A 25,888-nucleotide genomic window follows, 5' to 3' on the forward strand; every position below is an offset into this window, starting at 1 on the left:
CGGGCCTGAAAATCCGAGGCAGGAGATGGTTGTCCAGCACCAGGGCGCAAGTCCCTTCCTCTGCCGTGTGTTCTGATCGGCCCTCAGGGGACGGGGTGGTGCCAGCCAAGCGGCGGGTGGGAGGGCGCACTGTGCTCTGCAGTCCAGCAGTTCAGACGCTCACCTCTTCCAGGAACAGCTTCACAGACACCCCAGAAATCATGTGTGAGCAGCCATCTGGACACCCCCAGGCCAAGTCAGTGGACACACAAAATTGACCATCACACTGTGGACTCACATCTCATTGGCCAGACTTACAGGAGCAACGTGGCAGTTCAAGCATCAGTGTTTGCAGTGGGCCAGAAGTCGCTCGCCACCGCTGTGCAAACGCTAATGGAACATGTCCGATGCTAACGTAGACGGAGGACGGGGGTGCACGGTTAAGGACACAGCACGTGGCGATGTTAGACCGAGGACGCAGGTCACGGACCCGCCGTCATGGACTATGGACCTGATGGACGCACAGTGGGGGCCTGTGGTCTGGAGGCTGCAGGTGGGGGACGGGGGGGGGGCCCGAGGCAGCAGGGGCCCCAGAGAGGCCGGACTGGGCGGGGCAGTGGGCACCCTGGCGTGACACTGCCAGCTTGGGTGACACAGCCGTAAAGCCAACTCCAGGCTCAAGGTGATGGTGGCCTGGAGGGGGAGGTAGGGGAGTGGCTTCTGGCCAAATATGTCTGAGTGGCTGCTGGACACCGCAGACAGGTGACAGGTGTGTGGTGGGTGGCCCTTCAGCTCCCTGCTGCGGTTTGCCCTGGTCCTGATGGCCCCTCACCTCTGTGCCCTTTGGCCTCCTCGTCTCAGGGGAGCCTGGCCGCCTGGGGGCTCAGCGTCGCCTGTGCCAGGCCACCCCCGTTCTGCGTCACCACTCCTGCGTGGTGGTGAGCTCAGCTAATGGGCCTTTTGGCTGTGAACCTTCTTCCTGTTATGATGGGGCTGGTGGCCAATTCAGGCGTTTACATCTCGGTTTTAATTCAGTTTGTTTAACGCGGCTTGTTCTCAATTACCTGCGCTGTCACGGCCCCACGGTCGGCAGCTGAGCCTCTCAGAGAAGTTTCCTCAGCATGCAGGTCACGTGGCTCCTTGTGAGGGCAGGGGTCTGGCCTGGGATGAACAGGGCCATTTCCAAGTGATGCTTTCATGGAAACAAGGCTTAATTGTGTGGAAGTAACGGCGGTTCCGCAGGCAGCTGTACGGAAAAGCACTTCTGCACGCCTTTCTACCATTTTATAGCCGTCATTAGCTAGAACCCAGGAGGAGGAGGAAACGGTTGCCTTGTGTCGTTTCTGCCTCGTCGTCGCAGCACTCGGCACGTGGAGCTGCAGAACCGGAAAAGTTCATGAATTTCGGCTTCTCCAGTTTTGGAGTTTATGCTCCATCACCCACTGTGGGGACAGAGCCCCAGAGAGCAGTTTCCAGGCTCTTGGCCTCATGTGGAAAGGTGCTGGCTCAGGTAGTAGATGGCCGTCAGCTGTAACCAGTTAGCCACTGGCCACTAATATACCTGCCGGTGCTACGCTCAGGGGTTGTTTGTTGGTTGGCAGAGAAGTGGACGGCGGATTGTGGATCATGTGGACTCCACTTCCTGTGTCTCACCCGGCCGCCAGCGAGACTGGAATACAGGAAGACCCCTTGATGGGGCACTGGCGGATGTTTGCTCCCTGTGTCTCGACCAGCCACCAGTGAGAATATAGTGGTATGACTCCCCTATCTATGGCTCCGTTGTTCCTTTTCGGCCTCATCATGTCCTGCGTTCTTGTGTGGGGAGCGGGAGCTGAGACCCCGCATGACACCCAGAAGCACTGAAATTGTCCTGTTATGAAAACAGGACAAGGTGGAGGTTTCAGGGTCTCCGTTCCACTCCAGCCAGGCTCCCAGGTCCCCCCACTGCGCCCACAGAGTTGGGAGTTGGCTGGCCTGTTCTGCTCTTCGCAGCCGTGCGATGATGGGCAGATATCGTTCTGATCCCAGTGTCCTGTCGCCACATGGGGACCACGTGACGACCTCAGTGCGGTCTGTTGTGGGGTTAAAGGTGAGGGGTTAAAAGTAATAGCGTACTGTATCCACAGTGGCAGTGTCGTTACCATGTAGACACTTGGAAGGTACTTTCTGGCGTTTTGTGCATTAAAGGGAGTTGGATCGTGCTTGCCATTAGCCATCTGCATCCGTCAGCAGTGCCTCCCAGGTGCGGGGTCGCGATGCGTGTTGGGCGTCATCCGAGGCCTCGCGTGTCCTGAGATGAACTAGGCGATTCCGGCGCTGGGGCTGACTAGGTAGAGCTTTCTTCTAAGGGGTCTGCAGAAAGGGTCTCACACATGGATGCCAGGCTGGCCAAGAACCAGCCACGCCCACTCACCCCGTGTGCTCTCCGTGCTCTCGGACCCGCATTCTCATGCTCAATCCCAAAAGCTACGTCGTCTGGATAGAAGAGCACACAAAACATTCATGTATGTGCACACACGCAAAGCTGAAAGAATAAATACATGTAGCCATAATCCCATCGATAACCGAGCTTTGCCCACCCCCAGGCGCCCCCCGTGTGCCTCTGGTGATCACAGCACCCTCTGTTCTGACCTGTGCCATCGCCGTTGCCTTGCTTTCCTTTACAGCTTGGCGTGTGTGCATCTCTAAACAGGACAGTTTGGTTTTCTTTGCTGCTGCGTGGTTTTGAACTTTATTTATATAAACGGAATGATATGCATACCTTTCTGCATCTTGCATCTTTCTCTGACACATGGGTGAGATTTACCAATGCTGAAGTACTTGTAACTGCTCCCTTCGTTTTCATTGCGAAAGAGGCCCTTTTCATCTTCCTCATAAAGTTTATATTCAGCTTGTTCAGTTCCCCAAAGTAATTTTTTAGGAGATTAACTTGAATTGTGTTGAATTTCTACATTTATTTGGTGGAGAATTGACATCTTTCCAATACTGAGTCTCATAACCCATGAGCATGGTATGTCTCTCCTTTTATTCAGGACCCTTAAAAAGGTTTTTTTGATAAAGTTTTGTAGTATTTTCCATAAAGGTCAAAAAAAGTCTTTTGATTTATTCTTAAGTAATTCAAATTTTTGGTGTTACTGTAAATGGTATTTTTTAAAATTTTCTATTTCTAAAAGCCTGTCATAGGATATAAAAATGCAGTGGGTTTTAATAAAATGATTTTGTAGTCAGCAAAAACTTTATTTAGTACTCATAATTTGTATGTAGATTCTTTTTGTTCTATCTGTACGTAATCATGTCATCTGAAGATGACATCAGTGTTCTTACTTTGGTCTTTATGCTGTTATTTCTTTTTCTTGTTTAATTGCTTTGGCTGTGACCTCTAGTGCAGTGTTGAAAACAGGTGGTCATGGAAGATTGCCTTGTCTCATCCCCAATTCCAGAGAAAGCATTTGATTTTCCCCCATTAAGTATGTTTGCATTAATTTTTTTTAGATACCCTTTAACAAGTAATTGGGGTTCCTTTTAGTTTTAGTTTGTTATTAGTTTTTAATTGAGAATGATGTTGAATTTCATCAGATGCTTTTTCGGCTTCAATTGATACAACCATACGATTTTCTCCTATAATCTGTTGATGTGATGGATTTGTCCTCATTAATTTCCCAGTGTTAAATCAACTTTGGGCTAAACCTCACTTATTTGACTGCATTCATTATATAAAGTATTTATACATATTGGACAGTAAACTTTTACTCCTTTTGGTGCTTATTTTTCCCAACCCCCATTCTTTTGCTCTTTTCGATAACTTTTACTATACTTCTGCTACAAATGCTTATTATTATTACGTATTTAAACCGATTCTTATTGTAGCTGGTTATAAACTTACCTTCCAGCTGGAGCAAAATATGCTACCATTCCATTTCCTCATTGGATTGGATTTTTATGTACTTACGTGTTTTTCCCACATGGAGTCAGGACATGTTCTTTCTCACGCTTAACCTCGTACTGTCATAAAAAGGCAGTGTGTGTGTGTGCGTTATAACATTGACATGTGCCAGGCACTTTGCAAGGAACTTCATATATTTACCATTTAATCTCACAGTGACAACAGGAGGCCAGTGTTAACCATCCCGTGCTACAAATAAGGAAACTGAGTCCCGGAGTGGTGAGGTGACTTGCTCAAGGCACATGGCTACGAAGAGAAAGCTGAGATTTCAGTCCTGTTCTGAGGACTCCAGAGGCTGCAGTAGCAGACAGGGGCATCCTAGGTGATGGCCGTGCCCAGCTGAGCCCAATGCTGGGGGGTTTGGGACACTGGGGATCAGGGGTGAGCGGGCTCCGAGGTGGGGGCTGAGTCAAGACACCAGGGCTGCGCCCGTCTGCCACAGACTGGCTGGGAGGGTTTGGGCATGTCCCTTCTCCCTCAGGCACTAGACCACACGGGTGTTCTCTGGGGGGACCCAAATGTCCTTGGGTCACATGGTGTGTGTTGTTAAGCAAGAGTGTCCAGGCCTCCCACAAAACCAGTGGCCCTGCTGACCTGGCCGGTGGATGGGAGTTGACGGGGGTTCTTGAACCTGGTGAATTTGAAGTAAATGCTTGGATTTGCACTTTGCTGGGGAGGGAGGCCCCGCTGGATACTGAGGGGTCTGTTGGCTCAGAAGTGTAAGCCTCCTGTTTAAGGTCATCCTGGAAATGACACAGTGATACCGGCAACTCACTAGCTCAGATTCGGCGTCTGAGCCCCAGGCCAAGTCCAGCTTGTCCCAGGGCCTTGTCCTGTCCCTTTTGGGCCTGCGGCTGAGCAGGACACGTAGCCCCTCCCGCACTGGTCAGACCCACTGGCCAAGGCCGACAGCAGCGGGGTGAGGGGACCGGGCTGCCCTCTTGGGGGAAGCACTGCCTTGGCCTGTGCACCTGGGGCTGCTGGACGGTCCTGGGGCAGCAGTGGGGCCCCAAAGTGGGGCTGGTGGGACGGCCGTGAGCCGGCGGCCTCCAGCAGGGCCACCCATGTCATTCGGCTCGAGTCACATTCCAGTGATGATGGCCGCAGCCTCATTTAGTCGTCGCTGTGGGAGGCACCTCTGTGGCCCTTTGCTATTCACGGAGCCCCTAGCACTGCAGGTGCTGTTCCCGGGCCTGGTTCCAGCATCACGTGAAGCATGTGGACGTCTGGTGCGTCAGCGCCCCCAAGCCTCTTCAGGAGGTGGCATGTCGGCCTCTGCTTGGAGAGGGAGCAGACCAGGGGGGTGGGCAGCTCGGCTGAGGCAGTGCAGCTTGTGGGCCGCAGAGCTGGGCTGACCGCAGGCTGTCCTGGTTCCAGGGTCCACACGCTTCACCACAGCTGTTCGGACTCCTCCTGCATTCTGACCCGCTGCCCCCCACCACGTCCTCTTGGAGGGAGGACCTACCATCTGCCCCCTTTTGTGTGGAGCCCATGACTGGCTCGGGGCTCAGGAAGGGGACATGGGGCCTTGTGCGTGCCTGCCCCGATGCCTGCCCACTTTCTTCCGTGCTGGTCCCGGCTGTTGGAGCTGCTGCAGACGAGGGAATCAGGCAGGGTGGTGCTCACTCTGGCCAGACGGAGAGAGACCGAGACACAAAGAGACAGAGACAAAGGGAGACACCGCAGCCCCTGCCCCCTCGGCCCCCAGAGCTGCCCTGTCCAGTAACTCGGTGCTGACGGAATGTTCCAAATCGGTGCTGTCCATCGGTGTAGCCACTAGCTGGGAGGTGCCCGCCACCTGGTGTCACTGTGCTCCAGCTGTTGGAGAAGGAGGGAGTTGGCAGAGATGAGGGACTGCTGTGAGATGAGGCAGGGCACCCAGGGTCAGCCCTCCTCGCCGGGGCTGGCAGCAGGCCCCACCCCTGTGGAGGCACATGTGCTACCTGACAGGCACTGTCCTGATGCTCCTACAGCCCCCTGTGACCTTGCTCTGTCAGTGCCTCCATTTCACAGATGGGGAAGCTGAGGCTCAGTGATTGGCCCGCTGATAAGTGATAGAGCCGTGACTTGGACCGTCTTCCTGGCAGCAGAGCCCATGAGCCTCATGCCTCAGTGTGCTGAGCTCCAGAAAACAGAGGGCCCATCTCTGTCCTCGTCCCTTCTCTCCCCCTGCTGCTGTCACTGAGGAAGAAGTGTGTTCCTATGAGGCTGTACTCAGGATCGAGTCCCAGGCTCAGGATGTGTCTGCTGCCTGCAAGGGCTCGGCTTCTGTGCTGGTGGGAGCACCCTGTCTCAGCCCGAGGGCCACCTGCCTAGGCTCCCCTCGCCCTGCGGCCAGTGGGGCTGGACCTCTGCATAGAGCCCATTTAAGAGAAGTGGCCACAGTGCCAGGGCCCAGCCCGCCATGCAGTCTCCCTCCAACCAGAAAGTGCCATGGAGTATGAAGCAGGGAGCGTGGGCTGTGACAGGACCCCAGGCCCAGGCAGACGCCCCACGCCCGCCTCCCTCGGCAGTGGGCTCCTCTGGTCGTGGTTTTCCCTGGTTGCCCTTCCGCCTCCAGGCGCCCTGACCTCAGACCCCGTCGCTCCAGTTCTCCGCAGTTACCACCTGATTGATGCCTTGGACCAGGGTTGTCTCCTCAGGATGGCACCTGCATCCTGAGGTAAGCCTAGTAGTCTCTGTCATTTTCTTTGCTTTCTGGTATTTTCAGGATGTTGCAGGCTCGTCCTGTTTATTTTCTGCCCCAGACCTGAAATCAGCCTTTTCTCCTGGTTCCTTTTGGTGGGAAACTATTTGGAGGCCACAGTCTGAGCACCTGGGTGCTCAGTGCTGCTGGGTTTGTCTCTGTTTCTAGGCTTTTCCTGCGGACAGAACTAGGAATTGTTTTTTCAGATAAACTACTTCATTGATTCTTCCAGTTCAAATTTTTTTCAGGGCTGCTGGGCTGGGTCTCTCTCTCTCTCTCATAACCTGATTAATTTTGTACCCTTCTTACATGCTGAAAATGCCATCTGTGAAAGACAGCAGAGAGTTCTGTGCCTCCCCACCCAACACCCTACCTTACAACAGCCACACCATTACTGCCACCCGCCACCAACAATGTGATCACTGAAAAGCATTTGAGATTCCTCCAGCTCACTTTGTCCTGAGGTATTACTGTGTTTTGGGAGGTTATGCTGTCAGTTGCAGACACGCTTAGTTCACTTGTTCTTTTTACTTTTGATTGTGAATGTTACTTTTTAAATCTCAATTTTGTTTCTGTGTTCTGTGGCAACTGACGTGGTGCAGACTGCTCCAGGCGTGTGTGCAGGACTTGTTTTCCTCAAGCTGCGGCCGCACACAGTCCAGGCCTCCGCCTGGGGGTGACCATGTCGCCATCGGATCCGTCTGTTCAGCTAAGCAGACACGCAGTAGGTTTCCACGTCCCCTCCCTTCTGAGAGCCTCTTCCACGCTGCACACACTGCTCTACCCGCTTTTTCCGTTTGTGTCCCAGCAACGATGACTGAGCGGTTCTCGGAAGCACAGGAGGATTTGGGCAGCCTGCTGGGTTTGGGGGCGTCCAGAGCCGGCGAGCTGGGGGAGGAGAGGGCGAGCTCCTTAAATCCTCCGGGCAGCGGCCGCCACTCTGTGAAGAGGAGGAAGCCGCAGTCCCAGAGCGGCCTGGACCGGGTGTCTGTTCCCCTGCCGGACACCCGTCTGTGTGCACTGTCCCAAGGGCACCTCCAGCCCTGAGAGCCGTGGGCCGTTTGGTGGCGTGCTCACGCCCAGTGTCCAGTGGCGTGTCCCTTGGTGCTTTAACTTAAGGCCATGACAGTGAAGGAGGGAGGAGCCCAGTGCCCCAGGACAGCCTTGTGAAAGCTGTGGCTTTCATTCAGGATTAAGGTCCAGAGCAAACCAGTAATGACAAAACCAGATGCATCTGAGTTCCCATGTTTCCTCCTGTGCAGGAGCCATGGCCCCGCAGTGGCAACAGTGGAGACCACCCACCAGGCTCCCGCCCACAAATGCTAGCTAACTGGGCATACCCTGCCAGGACCCCGTGGCTCGTGGGGCCCCCTCCCTCAGCTGCTGGAGCCTCCGCCCCCACAGTTTGTCCCCACCTTTGCACAGGAAGACCACCTGGGGCTGGCACTGCATGGCTTACTTGTTGGGAGTGGGGAGTGCCCTCACCTGGCCGGGCTGTCACGCCCTGCCCCCCGCACCTCTACCCACACTGCCAGGGCCTGTGTCTGGCCCTTTGAAGCAGCTGGGAGCCATTGATCCCTTTAGCAGCTGTCGAAAGAGGGCACAGGGGTCCCCAGAGCCCTGGGTGGAGTGTCTCCAGCGCTGCCCGCCCACGCACTGGAGCAGTCTACTGGCTGGTGAGGACGCACCCGTCTTGTGATCGCTCTGGGGCCCATGGGTTTAAAATGAGCCTTTTACTGAGAAAACATTCCACCTAGAAGATGAGAGAGAGGAAGGCAGCCATGGCTGGAGCACCTCCAGGACCGCCTGTCCCTGCTCCTGACACGGCCGTGGCCAGCACAGAGGGGCCTCTGGGAGGGGGGTCTCGTGCTGTCAGATTGAACACTTGTGATGAAACAGATGCTGTGACGGGTGGCCAGGGCTTCCCAGGTAGCACATCCCTCTGGGGTTAGCTCTGCTCCAGCCCTTCCCTAAGGGGTCCAGGCTTGGGTGGGAGGCCCGTGGAGGGGCCCCAACACTACAAACAAGTGTGGGGACCACGGAGCCCTGACTGGTGGTAACAAGGAGAGGAATTTTGGAGGACTTCTCGGAGATGGTGAGGACAGGCATGTTCAGTGGGGAGATGGAGAAGGACGTGGCACTCTGCGACCTCTGTGCTGCTCAGGCGAGGACACCCCATTCTGTGCCCAAGGAATCGAGGACTAGGGAATGGACGTGCTTGCCGCCGTCTCCGCTGAGCCTCAGGCAGGTCTGCGGCAGGCGGGCCTCCTCTGGGCCTCAGCCCAGCCTCAGGACTGGCCACCCAGTCCTGGCTGCCAAAGCGCCTTCCAGGCAGCTGTGTCTTTTCTTCCTCCAAGAATGAAGTCCTTGAAGAAAGATCCAGAATTCGGGTGTCGGGAGAGGCCCTTGGAGGTGACCCCGCAGCCTGCTTCTGCTGAGCCCAGGCAGTGGGGGCCCGTCCCACTTGCAGGCCTTTCCCCTGGGCTGCTAGGAGCCGCCCCAGCCCGTCAGTGCGGGGGTCGTGATGAGGTTCCCAGCCCGGCACTCACTCTCAGCGTGGGACGCGGAGGCCTAACCGGGTGCCCCTGGTTCCTCTCCTCTGTGTCTGGTTCACTGTCTGTAAAAGCCGTTCGCTGCTGCTGGGGTCTGCTGGGGTCTGCTGGTTGCCTGGCTGGACCCAGGAAGCCACGTCACTGCAGATGGCTGTCCACAGGGTGGCAGTGGTCCCTTTCACACAGTCTTTGCCAGGTGGCTAGGAAGGAGATGGTTTTCTCACCCTCACTCTGACCACGGTGGGGCGGCACAGCTGGCTCAGCTTAGGTCCTTGTGTGTTTGTTGAGTGAATGAGTGACAGCCAGAGGAGCCTGGCTGTTTGGTGTCCACCCTGTTGTGCTGTTGGCTCTTGGCTCCTGGAGCCTCTGTGCCCACTTGGAGGGTGTTGGTGCTCCACCCTGGGGCTGCCGCAGGTAGCGAGATGACCATCCTGCTTGCCCGAAGTCGGAACCATGTGGAATGTTGGGTCGATGTGGGCTTTGCAGCCTGATAGCCAGGGTTCCATCCTGGTTCTGCCGCCCACTGAGGGGAAGTATCTGAGCTGCTTCCGAGTTTGAGCGATTGTGAATGAGGCTGCTGCAAACGTCCGTGTGTGGGTTTTGTGTGGACATAATGTTTTCAGCTCCTTTGGGTAAATTATAATTGAGCATGACTGCTGGGTCGTATGATAAGAGTGTGTTTAGATTTGTAAGAAACCACCGGACTATCACCCAAAGTGGCTGCGCCATTTGAATGTCCTGCCAGCACTTGGTGACGTCACTGTGCTGGGGTGTGGCCAGGCTGGCAGGCGTGAGGAGGTGTCGTTGTTTCAGTTTGCATCTCCCTGGTGAAGTGCCGTGGGGCACCTTCTCACGTGCTTACTGCCATCTGTGTGTCTTCCTTCCTGAGGGGTCTGTTCAGATTTTTTGCCCAGTTATAAGTTCGATGGTTTATCTTATTTTCTTATGGCTGAGTTTTAAGAGTTCGTGTATATTTTGGATATAAGTTCTATATCATATATGTGTTCACAAATGTTTTCTCCCAGTGTGTGCCTTGTCTTATTATCTTGACAGTGTGTTTCACAGAGAACTCTTTGATTTTAATGAAGTCCAGCATATCAGTGTTTTCTTTCACGTACTTTTCTGTTGGTGTTGTATCTGAGAAGTCATGATCAAACCTTGGGTCATCTGGATTTTCTCCCGCCTTATCTTCTAGAACTTTTATTGCATTTTACACTTGGGTCTAGGATCCATTCTGAGTTAATGTCTGTGAAGGGAGTAAGGTCTGTCTGGACTCATCCTTTAGCACGTGGATGTCCAGTCGTCCAGCACCTGAAGAGACCATCTCCGCTCCATGGTGTCGCCCGTGCTCCTTTGTCAAAGAGCAGGCGCCTGTAGTTTGTGGGTCTGTCTCTGGGCTCTGGGCTCCTCCGTCCCTTTGATCTGCTGTCTCCTCTGCCGCCAGCGCCTGACTTGCTGTCCTGACTCCTGTAGCTCTAGCGAGTCCTGAAGTCATGGCGCCCGTCCTCCCACGTCGTCCTCCCACGTCGTCCTCCTCCTTCAGAATTGTGTTGGTCGTTCGGCTCTCTTGCCCCCATAGAGGTTTTAGAATCAGTGTGTCAAGAGCCACACGATACTTGCTGGGGTTTTCACAGATCACACTCAATCTGTGCTTAAGTGGGAAAGCACGAACATGTTGACAATACAAGTCTTCCTGTCCATGAACATGGGGCACCTCTCCATTTATTTAGTTCTTTGATCTTGTTCATCAGAGTTTTGTTGTTTGCTTCACATAGATCTTGTGCACATTTTGTTAGATTTATACCTACGTGTTTAACATAAGAGCTGTTGTGTTTTTAACTTCAAACTCCACTCGTTTGGTGTGGGCACTGGAAAGCCGCTGGCTGTCATGTGTCCCTGTGTATCTTCACCTGGAGATGTGACTGTTACACATAGTAGGTCTTGTTTTGTCCAACTCCTTGGGACTTTTTGCACAATGTCATCTGCAAACAAAGACTATTTTATTTTTTCTTTTCCAATCTGTATACATTTTTTTCTTTTTCTTTTTTTTTCTTACTGCATTAGCAAGGACTTCCAGAACAGATTGAAAGAAGAGTGGTGAGGGGAATATGTTTTATTTGTTCCCAGCCTTAGGGGGAAATCATGTATTTTTTCACCACTAAGTAGTATGTTAACTGTAGTTTTTTGGAGATTTTCTTTATCAAGTTGAGGAAGGTGTCCTCTATTCCTGTTTTCCTGAGAAGAATTTTCTTTGTATCATGGATGGGTGTTAGGTGTTTTCAAATGTGTTTTCTACATCTGATATGATCATGTGGTTTTTCTTCTTTAGAGTGTTATGGGATGGATTACGTTGATTTTTGAATGCTGAATTACCTTTGCATACCTGCAATAAATCGTGGTTGTGGTGTTTAATTTTTTTAATACATTGTTGGGTTTGATTTGCTAATATTTTGTTCAGGATTTTTACATCTATGTTTGTGAGATAGTGGTCTGTAATTTTCCTTTCTTGTAATGTCTTGGTTCAGTTAGAATGAGTTAGAATGTGTTCCCTCCACTTCTGTTTTCTGGAAAAGATTGTGGAGCATTGGTATAATTTCTTCTTTAAACATTTGGTAGAATTCATGTGAACCCATCTGGGCCTGCTGCTTTCTATTTGGGAAAGTTATTAATTATTGATTCCATTTATTTAATAGATTAAATTATCTCTTTCACCTTGTGTAAGTTTTAGTAGATCGTGTCTTTCAAAAAACTTGTCCCTTTTATCTCAGTTATTAAATCTGTGGGCATACAGCTGTTCATGGTGTTTCTTTATTATCCTTTCAGTGTCACAGGATTTGTAGTGATGTCCCCCTTTCATTTCTGACATTAGTTATTTGTGTCCTCTTTGTTTTCCCTGGTTAGCGTGTTTTTAAATAGTCAGCTTTGGTTTCATTGATTTTCTGTATTAATTTCCTATTTTAAATTCCATTGTCTTCTGTTTGTAATTTTTATTATATCTTTCCTTCTGCTTACTTTGGATTTGATGTGCGCTTGTTTTTCTAGTTTCCAAAGGTGGAAGCTTAGGTTACTGATTTTAGATCTTTTTCCTTTACTAATATATGCATTCAGTGCTATAAATTTCCATCTAAGCATTGTTTTTGGTGCAGCCCACAAATTTGGTAGGTTGTATTTTCATTTTCATGTAGATCAAAATGTTTTCAGTGTCTCTTGAGCCTTCTTTGACTTGTGTCATTTAGAAGTGTGTTGCTTAATCTGCAAATCTTTGGGGATTTTCAAGCTAACTTTCTGTTATTGATTTCTAGTTAATCGTGCTCTGAGAGCAGACATTGCATGATTTCTAGTCTTTTAAATTTGTTCAGGTGTGTTTTATGGCCCAGGATATGGTCTGTCCTGGTAAATGTTTCATGTGAGCTTGAGAAGAATGTGTGTCCTGCTACAGGATGAAGTGGTCCTTAGATGCCAACTGTGTGCTTATGCCCTGCCTGCCAGATCTGTCAGCGCTGCCTGAGGGGGTGGGCTCTCCAGCCGTAACTGGCATTGGTTTACGTCTCCTTGCAAGTCTGAGATGTTGCCCTGTGACGGCTCTTTATTCACAGACCTGTGACAAGCATCATCCGGTGCCTCAGGTGTCTGTCAGCACCGTCTGTGCCACCTTGTGCCCCAGCTTGTACTTGAATTAACCGGGCCCCAACCAGCAGGCATCTCACGGCTGTGGCCGCATCTCATATGTGGTTGAGCTTGTTCTATGATGAACGTGCCAGGGGAATAAAAGCAACCCTCCCAGTTCAAAGGGCAGGCTCAGTTTTGAGGGAAAAGTTCGCTTTCACTTCCACCTGCCAGTGCCAGCCTCCCCTCAGGGAGGATTCTCACTCTGTAGCTCGGCCTGGCCTGGGCGTCCAGGACTCGGGGCCGCCAGCCAGAGTGTGACAGTGGCCCCAGGTGGCAGCCCCGCCCCCACCCATTCCCCAGATGCACAGGTGCAGCGGGACCTCCCGGTGCTGCACATGTACCCCCCCCCCCGGAACCCGGGCGTCTGGGTGCCTCTGTCCCCGGTGCCGGCATTCCGGGTTGAGAAGCCGCTGCAGACGAGATGGCACCAGGTCCCCAGGCACAGGCTGCCCAGGGTCTATAAACATTGTGCTTGATGCTCCAGAAAGGAGTAGGCAGCCTCGCTTCCAGCACAGAAAACGGCTCCTCCTGAGTTATCTCTGTTTAGAGAGAATTATTTGGAAACTCACAGCCAGTAGAGAAACACAGCAAGTTTCCACCCAAACAGTGGAAAAGCCCAAACACAAACTGGGGACACTGTGTCTGGGCGCCGGGCTGGTGGCGGTCAGAGCCCCTCTGTCATTTGGGCTGCGACAGGCAGCACAAAACAGGATATCGCGGTGCCCACCCGAACGAGGCATCGTCCCCGGGTCCAGGTCTGTCGGGCTGCCGCCTCCTCTGAGCAGCACTGACCTGCAGGAGCAAAGCAGCCACCAGGGAAGCGCTCCCTCCCGGGCGCGACCTGTCAGGGTCGTCTCTGAGGAACAGTGGGTGACCGGCGTTCTTCGTCACTTTAACTCAGAAAAGTTCACCAGTTTCTGCATTCAGTGGGGTCTTTTTGAAAACACTCATAATTCCTCTGTCCCTTGTCAACACACACGTCCACTCTGCAGACCTGCGCTGGTGCGTGTGTGCTTCTCACACGCTGCCGTGTCACCCAGCCGGGAGTTGAAGCCGGCAGCCTGGCTCGGACACCCTCCCATGCTTCTGAAAGTTTGACATTTTTCAAAATAGACGTTTAAAGAAATAAAGATAGGGAAATGCTACAAGTGCTGAGCAGTTGCTGTCTTCATCACTGGAGGCTGTCCTGTGGTCAGTGTCATGGGCCCTTCTGCTTAAAATGACAAGAACCCCATGCCCACTGGTGGGGGAGCAGTTTCCAAAATGCAGGCCTGCGATTGTTGGGGTTGGTGAGAGTGGGAGGCTCTGTGTGGGCGAGTGGTGCGTCCCCAGCCGTGCAACCCCCTGGGCAGGGGTCGGGTGCAGCTCTCCCTGTCCTCTGCCCCACTCACGGTGGCCTCGCTCTGGGAACTGGCCGAACCTGTTTCTTCTGCAGGTTTCTTTGCAGGGTGGGCGTTGGGGTCTGTTTCTCTGTCAGGCCACCTCTGGCTGAAGTTCTGAAATACATTAGAAACATAAACCACTAAGAAACAAGAAAAAGCCGTAACTGTACTGAGACAGACCAGGGGCTTGGAATGGTCCTTTTGGTGTCACTCTCAGGGAACCCCAAGAGATGTTTGAGCATCTTAACGAGCCTGGGAGAAGGGGCTCTGAGCTGCCATGTGCGTGGGGCTTGCAAACAACTGTGGTGGCCCCTGGTGGCCCCTGATGGCCCCTGATGGTGAGGGCTCAGTGTTGCTACGTGCTCACAGGCGTCACTCTCTAGATTCATGTCACCAGGCCCTTGGCTTACTGTGCCCACTTAACTCCGTGGAGACTTAGCCACCTGGGTCCCTCCAGGAAGGTTCAGAAGTAGCCTGGGCCCCTGGGTGTTTGTCACAGGGGTGACCCCACCTGTATGATGAAGTCCCACATTTGCTTCTGTTGACCCTGGACAGTGAGCCCCTTGGGCAGGGGCTGCAGCACAGGCTGGGATCCAGCGGGTGACATGAGCAGCGTGCAGAGAAGTGCTCCCGCCAGGCGGGCAGGGCGTCGAAGCCTCGTTGGGGGGAATGCAGCCCCATGTTGCTAGAGCTTCCATTTTTTCCAAAGAAAAGCCCCAAATTTGGATTTTTATAACTCAATTTTTAACTGTTGCTGACTTTAAAAATGGTACTAACAGTGGCACATGAAGAAACAGAAAACCTGAAGAGATCAATAAGCACTGAGAGAATGAGATGTGACCGAAGACCTCCCCAGGTCCCCATGGCTTTGCGGGTGACTTTTGTCACACTTCAGCAAACCGCCTGGCCTTTCACAGCCACTCCAGGAGCCTGAAAGCAGGACAGAGTGCGCATGTCACTGTGCGCCTCACGTGCACTTGGGGGCCACACAGCTCAGCCCGTTGCACACGACTGCCTGCTGCGTGCAGGCCCCTCCCTCACGGGCTGAAGACCAAACAGGAGCGTGAACATGATGTATTTAGCAGAAGGTAACTGCCGTTAACTGACGTGTGTCCCCACAAAATTCATGTGTGGAGGCTCTAACTCCCAGTGTGATGGTCCTGGGACGTGGGGCTTTTGGGGTGAGGTTGGAGTTGAGTGAGGTCGTGAGGGTGGGGCCCCCACGACGGGATCAGTGTCCTGATAAGCAGATGATGAGACAGAGCTCACTCTCCTCTCTCTCCACCACGTGCGGACACTGCGAGAAGGTGGCCTCTGCCGGCCAAGCAGAGAGCCCCGCCCCAGGCTCCTCCAGACTGGGAAGGAAGTGCCTGTGGCTCAGTCACACCTTTTGTGGTGTTTGTCACAGCAGCCGAAGGCAGTGTTGTGGGGCAGTGTCTCCTGACTTCTGCGTGGAAGTTCCCACACAGCACAAACCATAAGGGAAAAAGATCCCGTTCAGTGAGCCACGTGTCATTCAGGGCATCGTGGAAAAGTTACCGACAGCTGGCTGACTGCGGGACGGCATTCACAGTAACTAAACCAACATGCAGCCCACGTCTAAAACCCATGAGGACCTCCTAAACTCAGCGAGGAAAAGATGGAAGCCCCCTGAGGAGATGGGCGAAGGGCGGAGGGTGGGACAGCACTTTACTGAAGAGGGCACAGGGCCTGCAGACTAGCTGAGCTGCCCCTTGAGTCCCAGAAATGTCTGCATCCTGGTGATGAAGAGAATCCGAGCTGACGTCTTGGGTGAGGGGCGTTGCCAGGTTTGGCCTCCAGGCCGTCCCTGACCGCTCACTGAGAGTGCGTCCCGAGAGCAGGACCTCGTCCAGACACACCTACACTTACCTGGTCCTCGCTCAGGCCCCATGACAGGGCCGCATGCCCTGCTGTGCGCCCCCCAGAGCTCTGACCGCAGGCGTGATGCTCACCTCTGCCTGGCTGCTGGCCTTGGGCACCGTCCCCAGCGTCTCTGGTGTCCTATCTGGAAATGGAGCTGACTGCAGCTCTGCCCTCAGGGGTGAGGCTTGGAGGAGCAGTGCCCGCCCTCAGCACCCCGGGACTCGTGGCTGCGGCGTCTCCACGTTTCTGTTCCTTACAGGCCCTGAGCACTGGGGGTGCTTGCTGTGTCCCCAGAATCCAGCACAGCACCTCATGCATAAGTGCTGAGCAGTGTCTGTGGGGGTGAGGCCCACACGTGGGACTGAGCTGTGCAGCCACTGCAGCAGAGCCTCTCAGAGGTCATTTCCAGAGGAGACTAGAAAACCGTTTTTCTTTTCACGGGCAGAGGCATGCCCTTAAGTGCTAAGAGGGAGGAGGGGTTTTTTTTGTTTGAGAGGATGGAGAAGGAGGGGCTGCTCACTGAGGGACGGGCCAGCTGACTGGGACACGTGTGGCCCTCCTGGACATGGTCTGGCTCAGGCCTTGGGTGGCCGTGACCCGAGGGCTAAGGGGCTCGCCGGACTTCCTGGTGAATGGGGCTTCAGCCTCGCTGTCGGAATGGGGGTTCTTTCCCTTTGCCTGTTCCCAGGGGCTGTGCAAGCACACCTGGGGGGTACCTGTGTGGTCAGTGGGGAGACCCGGTGAGGGTCATCTGAGAGGCGCTGGGCCAGGGCTCAGGCCGGACACACACGCCTGGGCGCACCAACAAGGCTGCCTGGACCAATGCCAACGCTAAACCCCCGGTTTGGGGACTGAAATCTCCCAGGCCCAGGTGCAACGTGAGCCCCACGTGATGTGGGACAGTCACACGCCACCCGCTTCTTAGGGAGCGCTGGCGTTCGTCGTGGCCAGTTTGTGACTGCAGAAGCGAGGGGTCTGCTTCATTGCTTATGGCATTTTGGGAATTATTTTACCATTATGAGTTAACGTTTTTTATTTCTTATTTGGTTTTTATTTTTTTCCTGAATTGGTTCCTTTATTCACAAAAGGCAAATGAGGCAGAAACCGCTTGGGTCTAGAGGTGGTAAATTGTTCTCAATTCTCACCAGAACAGACAAAAACATTCTTGTAAATAAAAAGAATATTTTTCCAAGTAACTCCCCTAAGCCTAAGAATTTGGTTTTTTTATTTTTTATTTTTTATTTTTTTAGTTTCAGGTGTTCAAAGCAATGTGCTAGTTAGACATTTATACCCTTTATAAAGTGATAACTCACCCCCCAAGCCCACCCCTCTGACATCTTATACAGCCGTTACAATGCCATCGACTATCTTCCTTGCGTTGTACTCCGCGTCCCGTGGCTATGTATTCCTATATATTTAGAGTTAATGTTTTTTAAAATATGAGGGAGGAATTGCCAAATCATTTCTTAAAGACCTGCGCATTTTAAGAGCCCTGATGTTGTGGTTTCGAAGAAATGCAGTTTAGGAAACAGTGGCCAGGCGTGTCTGCAGATGCTTCCCCTGGGGTGCTGTGGCCGAGAAACACAGCCCCGGCCAGGGGACAGCTGCCAGGGCTGGGCGGCAGGGCAGCTGGTTCAGGCCCCTCACCACCTGGGTCAGAAGGGGGCCTGGGAGGGACTCCCAGAAACCTCCCCGAAGGCCCTACCACCACCGCCCCCCTGGGGTGCTGTGCTCCTTGAGAGAGAAATGTTTCTTAAATAGAGAGAAGACAGCTACTATTTTAAGAATGACTTATTTATGTTTTTTGGGCCCTGGAAACAGGGGCACAGGGCTGTTTGATTCTGAGTTTGGTTTGCTTCCTAGAGGCTCAGTGTGACCAGAGGCTTCAAAGAACCCCTCTTTTACACTTGATCTTAGCCAAAAGGTCGAGAAGCGATAGAGAACCCCCCTTTTAACTAGCCAGGCGGGATAGGAGCAGGCCACCCTGAATTTGGGGCACAGTTCCTACCTGCTGCCAGTTGCATGCTTCTCTTTTGGGGAACTGTGTCCCCTTGAGTGGGCGCAGTCTCCAAGGTGTCATTGCATTTTGGGATCGAGACTCTGACCCCTGACACTGTGTCCTGGCTGCAGTCCCGCTGTGAAGAAGGGTCCTAGACGTGCACACACCTTTCCCGTGTGCCAGCTCAGGGGCGCATCTCCTCCTCACTCCCCTTCACATCCTGTATGGAGGGTCCATTTCACAACTAAATTTAGGAAATGACATAACTGGGCCGCCCAGTATGCCAGTCTCACCAAGCTGTGTGGTTCGTGGAGTCAGCAGGTCACACTCTGGTTTCTGACGCAGAGGCTGCAACCTCGAATATCATTTCTGCTTCTAGGCTCTCAAGGCACCTTTGACAGAAAGTGTTTCCCTGGGGGGGAGGGTAAGGGGGGGCAGGAGATGCCATGAAGAGTGACAACAAATCCAACAGAATTACAGGTGCTGGTACGAGACGTGCCCACAGGCTCTCATCACGTTATCATCTAAGTGAAGTCCAAAGCAGCGTGTGTGCGATTCCTGTCCCGACAGAACAGCGGCCGGCAATGCCGTGTGCCCAGGGCTGGGCGCCCTCGTCTGGGCAGCAGGCTTAGGAGGGGCTTTTATTTCCTCCTCCTAACGTCTGGGGATGTGCTCGTCCCTGGTGAGCATGACTTGCTTTAAACAGGGCTGAGTCCCACGGGGGGTGAGGGAGGGGGCCCGTCGCTCGGGGCCACTGCAGCGCCCCCACTCGCTGTGTCTTCTTTTCCAGTGACATATTCGATGCCATGTTCCCCGTCACTCACATCGCTGGGGAGACGGTTATACAGCAAGGTACGTTCCTCATGTCCTTCTCTGAGCCAAAAGTGTGGGGAACAGCTGGGCTATTTACTTAAAAGATTATTAATAGGAGACTCTCGTTGTCTGTCTTTGGGAAAAGTCACCAATGAAACTTAAGAACAGTCCGCTTAACAAGTAAATACCAGTTGATGACCTGGGTTGAACACTGGAAATGTGCTGTGAGAGGGCGGTGAGGGGCAGTCGTCCCACAAAACGTGGGCAACCACGTGAGGAAGGTTGTCGCTTAGCGGGCCTGCCTCATCCTCTCACCGTGTGTGCGTCCACCCTCGTGTGCACCTGAAACATAAACAGTTTCTATTTAAAGAATGTTAAAAAGGAGACGAGACCCAGTATTGCTTGACAGTGGTTTATACAGCAAAGTTGCAAAGATTGTTTCCAAGAAAAACAAAAGTGCTGCAACTGTATCCTCACATCACACGTGTTGTGCCCTTTCTTTTGTTACAGGGGATGAAGGAGACAACTTCTATGTAGTGGACCAAGGAGAAGTCGATGTAAGTATCTCTCAACTGGTTTTGGAAAATAGCATCTCGGTGGGTCGGTCTGCGTCCAGTTTTGAAGCTCAAGCCTCGAAAAGCTTGAGCTTTTTGAGTGGTGCATTTCTAATCTTTTAACCCCTGAAAGGTGCTACTTTTCATTTAAAAGATAACATGAAAACATGGAAGCACAGTCTGAAGTAGGTGCTTGCTGGCGGGGGTCGCAGGCGGCTGGGACCGTCCCTTTGAGCAGGCCGCCCCGCTTCCTCAGCCACATTGGCTGGTAACACTTTTTAAAGCAGGTGGGGTTCAGTGCTTACAGACCCCAAGGTACTGGCTTGACTGGAGCGATGGTGGCCTTGTGTCCAGCATTCTTGGGTGCCCCGCCAGCACCGACGGCCTCATAGGCTGTCGCTTTCTTCTGTTTCCACTCTGCCTTGCTCTGTTTACTCATTCAAACCTGTCTCAAGGGTTAGGGACCCACAGTTCTGTGGAACTGCACCTCCTTCCATCTCCTGCCGCCTGGGTCGCCGCCCCCCCCCACCGGCCTGGCTGTGAGCATCCCCTCGGCTCGCAGGCCACTGTCCACACCCACAGTGTGCCAGGTTCTGGCGTGAGCCCTGCAGTGGGCTTCTCTTGGAATCAGGCACAGCCCTGCAGTGTGATTGCAAGGAAGGGCCTGGGTGCCACGGCCGTCTCTGGGCTCTGGGCTCCTGGCGCTGCGGCCGCTGCTGGGAACCCCAGCCCTTGGCTCAGGGCAGCTGCTGCTTCTCCTCCCAGTCCCCTTATACTTGTTTCCCCGGCTTGGGGTGTCGGCATGTGCATTTGAGCTCGTGGTTTCTCTGTGAATGCCTCCTTCCAGGACTCAGCTCTGTTTCTGGCCTGCACTTTCATGTGACTGTTTGTTTAAGGCCAGTCCCCATGCTAACTGGAAGCCCCCGAGGGCAGGGACTGAGCCTGCCCCAGCATTTTGGTGTCCACGCTGCTGGCACGCAGTCAGATCATATCTGCAAGTCCCCACACTGCGCCGCATCCCATGCTGCCCCCCGTTCACCCCTGGGCCTGAGAAACCACCATGAGGAACGGGGCACATGGTGGCCTCCACGCCCTCCTCCAGCACAGACCGGGCCCCTCGAGGTGGGGCCTCCCTGGCTCCCACTGCTGTCTGACGAGGCCGCCCCAGCTGGGCTGCCCCAGCCAAGTTATTTCAGGGTTTGGCCTCCGGTTCAGTTGAGCTATTCTGGGGGGCACAGCCTCATTCATCTCGCCAGCAGCCTGTCTGCATCTCCCATCGCTGGGTTCTGGGAACTGGGCAGGCGGCTCCCAGCTTCCGGAGCAGGTGGCACAGGAAATGACTCACTGCTGGATCTCAAAGCGAGGTCACACGCAGCGTTCGAGGGCCCACCGTCGCTCAGATGGACAGTCAGGAATTCTGTCCGTCCTGAGCTCGTCCCTGAACCAGGCGTCCAAGGCAGACCTTTGTGTCTGGGGCCGGGCTAACCTTCTGTCTCCCACCAAAGAAGGAAAATGAGGCTGGAGCCAAAGGCCCCAGAGGAAGTGTGTGGAGGAGGGAACCCTAGAGGGCGGGTGCCGTTCTGACCTGGGCTCAAGCTGCCAGCCCACACAGTCAGCTCCTGCTGGCTTCACTTTGGGTTAAAAAAACACCAGCCCAGGAAACAGAGAAGACAGACACGGATGCCGCCTCGTCCCAGCTGGGCCTCGTCCTTGGCTCTGGCCACTGGTTTCAGAGATGCCGAGGGGCAGAGTCAGCCCATGGAGGTGTCTAGGGGGCTCGTTCCTGGTTCAGACCCAGTCCTGGCACCTGGCCCAGCTCTCACTGTTCAGCTTCTCTCCACCTTGCTCTCTGCCCATCACAAGTCTCCAAACTCTCGCTCTGATCCCGTCCCCTTCCTTTAGTTCTTGCTCACATGTTTGTTGAGTATTTGCTATGGGCTGGGCCCTTGCACAGCCCTCAGAATACCCGGAAGGGGGGCCGAGCCCCTGCCCTGGGGTGAGGAAGGGGGACATGGCCAATAAGCGGGGAGTTCACAAATGAGTATCTTGCCTCTAGGCATTTACCCTCCCCCACACTTATTCCTGCTGTGCCCTCAAACCCCTACGTCTCCTTCAACACCCTGCCAAGGCCAGGCTCCCCCACACCCCTCTCCTGCTGCCTTGCTGACCACGCGGGGCCAGACCCTTCTCCACACTACAGGAGCCCCACATAGGATCTTAGCTGCTGCTTCTCCTCCCCCTGGAACGTGCTTCCCTTCCCAGTGTTTATTGAAATCACAGGAATCTTCCAGTTAAATTCCACAGGCATGTTCAAAGTGCCATCTTGTATCTCAGAGTTTGGGGCAGACGTGAGAGTGGAAACAACCCCGGGGAGTTCAGAAGCCCACACTCTAAACCCTAAGTGAGCAGATGGGGGAGGCAAATGCTTTGCCCAAAATTCTTTGCCTTTTCTTGCAAGGAGCCTGAGGGCCCCACACTGGGGTCTCATGAGATGTCCCCCCAGCCCGTGTGAGAAGACAGCAGAAGGGCCCAACACCTAAGAGCCTTAGGGCCTGAGAGCTCAGGCCTGCTCACCTACGGCTGGTACCAGCACGCGGCTCTTAGCTGAGCCTCAATGTTTCTGTTCCCTCATAGGAAGTCAGTGCGGAGCTCAGATGGGGAGACGTGAGCTCACAGTGCCAAGCGTGGGGCCGGGGTGCAGGGCTCTGTGGGTACAGTCAGTCGGCCCCTTGCCCCCCTCATTCACTGTCCCCACTTCCCGTCTGCTCTCCACGCCTCCTCAGCAGACCCCGCACCTATCTTGTCATCTGCACATGCACCGAGGGGACACCCTTTCCAATGCGTGGCGGGAAGCCCCAATTCTCACGGCTGCAGATGATGGTGGCTGCCCCCTCAGCGTGCGGCCCCTGAGGGGCGTGAGAGGTGGGGCATCCGCCCCATCGCTGTTGGCCCCCAGCGGACCACTGGTGCCCGAGGGAACGAGGGAAGAGTCCCACGAGTCGGCCTGGAGCTGAGGTGCGGGTGTTGTGGTTCTGGGCCCCCGCTGCTCGGCGTTGCCTGAAGTGAGGGGCAGGTTCAAGCCTGTCAGGCAGCAAACGCCCCCCATCCCTCAATACACACTGTCTTGTGATGCCCCAAGTGTTGTAACCGGCTTCTCTCCAGACCGGGTGGGAGGGGCACATGGAGGCAGTTTTGTGAAGGGAAAAAGGCCACCTTCTCATAACCGGGAGTTCCCCAAATACGTTGTCTTGGCAGGTCCAGGGCCCCCAGCGCCAGCCTCCGCAGTTCAGCTGCAAAAACGCCTGTAAGGCGCTCGCTGGATCCCAGCCCATCAGAGCCAGGCTGTCTGCGCACCGGGGGCAGACCCCCACTTCCTGGCTGCAGTCTCGAATTTGGGACAGTCAGGCCCCCGATGGGACGAGACAGTGACTTGTGGGGCCATTCCGCGATGTCCGTTGAGGCCGCACACCTTTATCGACCTCGTCAGCTTTTCCAGGCAGGGCTGGTGGTTGTGAGGGAGCCGAGTGGGGGAACAGTCCTGTGACGTGGGGGGCAGCCGAGTACAGGCAGACGTGCAGGGCGGGCGGGCAGTGCGGGTGAGGCCACATTTAAAGGAATCAAAAGATGCTCAGTCAGGAATCTGGAATGAGAAAGTGGCACGTTGGCTCCTGGGGTGAGTTATGGGGATGTATTTTACAATAATTACTGTTATTACTCCTCCCGGCTGTGAAATTGCAGCAGCTTCTCTGACCCGCGCTGCATTTTGTTTGCTCATTTCTGTAAACTGCCTTCCAGGGGGCAGGGGAATGTCCTGGCCGCACCACCGGCAGCCAGCACTCCAGCACTGTGAGGTCTGAGGGTGGCAATGCAGCTGGAGTCACCCAGTCTCCTGAGGCCTGGGAGCAGAGGGGAGACCCTGCCCTCTGCACTCCTGCCCCCAGTGCCTGAAGCCCCCCAGGCAGGTTCCCCTCCGAGGACCTCACCCTGGCCTTTTGCAGGGTGGGGTTTGAGGTGGGCGTCCCGAGAACCCCCTCCCTTCTGCAGGATGGATGCTGCCCTCTGACCAGTGGCTCCCTAGAGGGACAGCCAGGTGACCAAATGCCAAAAGCACCAGGTTCAGTTTAAATTATGGTTCTCCAGCGAGACAGCGAAAGTGCCTGCCACGGTATATGTGTTGCCAAGAGCTATAATCCATTTTTCTAAGTATAAAAATATCTTCCAATTTGTTTTATTCATGGAACATAGCATTTCTACTTACAAGGACACTCGGCTGCCTGCTCCACTGGCTCAGGAAGTAGTTCCTTTGAGGCCCGGTCCCTGCCTCCTCCTTTCAGGCCTTTGTTATTTTAGGACCTTCCTTTGTGTGTGGGGGGGGTCCACCCCACCCCAGGCTCCCGCCCCCACGGAGATGTCTGGGAGGAGAGCCTTAAAGCCTCCAGAGGTGGGAGTGAGCTGGGACAGGCCATGTGGCTCCAGGGGTCAGTCAGCTGTTATTCAGCGTTTGCCGGGTGTTCTGTTTTTTCCCCATTGGCAAAATACACATGACAAAACTTACTATGTTAACCATTTTTAAGTGTCCAGTTCAGTGGCATTAGGTAGGTTCACATAGTTGTGCAGCTGTCACCACCATCATCTCCAGAACTTTTCCATCTTCCCAAACGGACACTCTCCCCACCCCCAACCCCTCCCCGACCCTCCTACTCTCTGTCTCTGTGAATGTGACCCCTAGGTCCTCATGTCAGTGGGATCACACAGTGTGTCCTTTGTGACTGGCTGGTTTCATCAGCGCAGTGTCCTCAGGGTCCGTCCACGCTGTGGCAGGTGTCAGTGTCCTTCCTTGTAAGGCTAAGCAGTGTCCCCTGGGTGACGGTCCCCACTGTGGTTGGCCATCACCTCTTGATGGTCATCGGGCATCTCCGGTGGCCATGAACATGGGGTGCAGACATCTCCCTGCTTCCAGGACATTCTCTGTTCATCAGTCGCTCAGTTAATTGAGCACCGTGTGGCCGTGACCCAGAATTGGCTGTCAAGATTTGTACAGCATCTTGGCGCTTTCTGGCCCTGCCTTTCCCATAGACTGAGATCAGGGTCCCGATGAAATCCTGCCTTGTATGGCCTCAGTTTGCAATGGGATTCCCCGGGGGTGGGCCAGGAGGAGGACCCTGAGCTTGATGGATTTGGGGTTCTGCTTGGGAGTCTGGCTGGCCGTCTGCTACTCAAGAAGGGAGACAGCACCCACGTGGCCTGGGTACCCGACAGGAGCTTTGGGAGGAATGTCTGCTAGGGATGGCACCTCAGGCAGAAACCAAACAAATCAACCCCCTGGGTTTTGGGCTAAAGGCCCTTGAGGGGTTCACATAGAAGGAGGAGCAGGAGAGAGGGAGCAGGTGGGTGTGGTCAGAGCTGTCCGAGGGCGCCCCCCAGGGCACAGGAGGAAGCCCACCTTCCCAGGCCCAGGTGCCCAATCACCTGCACAGACCCTCTCACTCTCTGTGGCGGGAGCCTTGGAAGGCGGGAGGAGGTGGGCCGTTAGCTTTTTCTCAGCATCTGTGAAAGCAAAAGCAGCAGCCGGGTGGCACCCTTGAGTGGCTTCCTCACCAAGGCTGTGACTGGTCAGCCTGGGTTGCATTGGAACTGAAGGCAGGAGCTGGGGAAGGACTGAGGCCACACGACCACGTCTGCCTCCAGTGGATAACAGGGGTCTGGTGTTTGCATCCGCTCATCTAGTTATTTCCACCCCTTTTCCTTTTCTGTGGAGCCCAGTGTTGAACTGAAATGCCCCAGGGTTGGGGCAGGCGGCAGAGTGAGGCAGCAGGTCAGGCACTCACCCTGGGCACCCCAGCCTCTCCTGGCGGCTTCCCCAGCTCCTGGTGGCCCCAGCTGCTTGTCTGGTGGGCATGGCCAGGTGGGCACAGCCAGGTGGGCGTGGCCAGGTGGCATGGCCAGGTGGGCACGGCCAGGTGGGCACGGCCAGGTGGCACGGACAGGTGGGCCACATGCTCAACTCAGTTCTGCATGTGAAGTCCCATGTTGACAGAAACCCAGTGCTGCCTGTGATCCAATTTGTGGGATTTTATTAGCAGGTTCCTGTGCCTTCAGTCCCTCACTGTCTCCACCTCCATCCTAAGTCCAGTCGGGCCTTGTCCAGTTGAGCCTAGGACAGAATCACCTGTTAAAACTCTGGTCACTGGGCCCTATCCCTGGGGTTTGCAGGTGCCGCTCGCCCAGACGGCAGCTGGAGGCCAGCTACCCCAGGCTGCTCTCCACACACTGCCCCCGAGCGGGCATCACAGATGTAAACCAGTGATGTCGCCCCAGTGGACCTACCATGGCTTCCTATGGCTTCTGGGGGAATATGCGAGCCCGTCCACTCTCCGCAACCTCTGCCCCACCGGCATCTCTCTCTGTCTTGGTCTCGCTGCATCCA

The 25,888-nt window shown here is 54.3% G+C and overlaps 1 protein-coding gene across 3 annotated transcripts in view; it reads left to right on the forward strand.

Moving 5' to 3' along the window:
• Nucleotides 1–25,888, forward strand: part of PRKAR1B (protein kinase cAMP-dependent type I regulatory subunit beta) — an 88,816-nt gene that overhangs the window by 32,304 nt on the left and 30,624 nt on the right. For all 3 annotated transcript variants that reach the window (XM_033095948.1, XM_033095950.1, XM_033095951.1), the window contains exons 5-6: nucleotides 18,885–18,946; nucleotides 19,418–19,464. In XM_033095948.1, coding sequence (XP_032951839.1) covers nucleotides 18,885–18,946; nucleotides 19,418–19,464 — 109 coding nt within the window. The remainder of the gene's footprint in view (nucleotides 1–18,884; nucleotides 18,947–19,417; nucleotides 19,465–25,888) is intronic.

The sequence above is a fragment of the Rhinolophus ferrumequinum genome, chromosome 24 (assembly GCF_004115265.2).
Source record: "Rhinolophus ferrumequinum isolate MPI-CBG mRhiFer1 chromosome 24, mRhiFer1_v1.p, whole genome shotgun sequence".
NCBI classification, from domain to species: Eukaryota; Metazoa; Chordata; class Mammalia; order Chiroptera; family Rhinolophidae; genus Rhinolophus; species Rhinolophus ferrumequinum.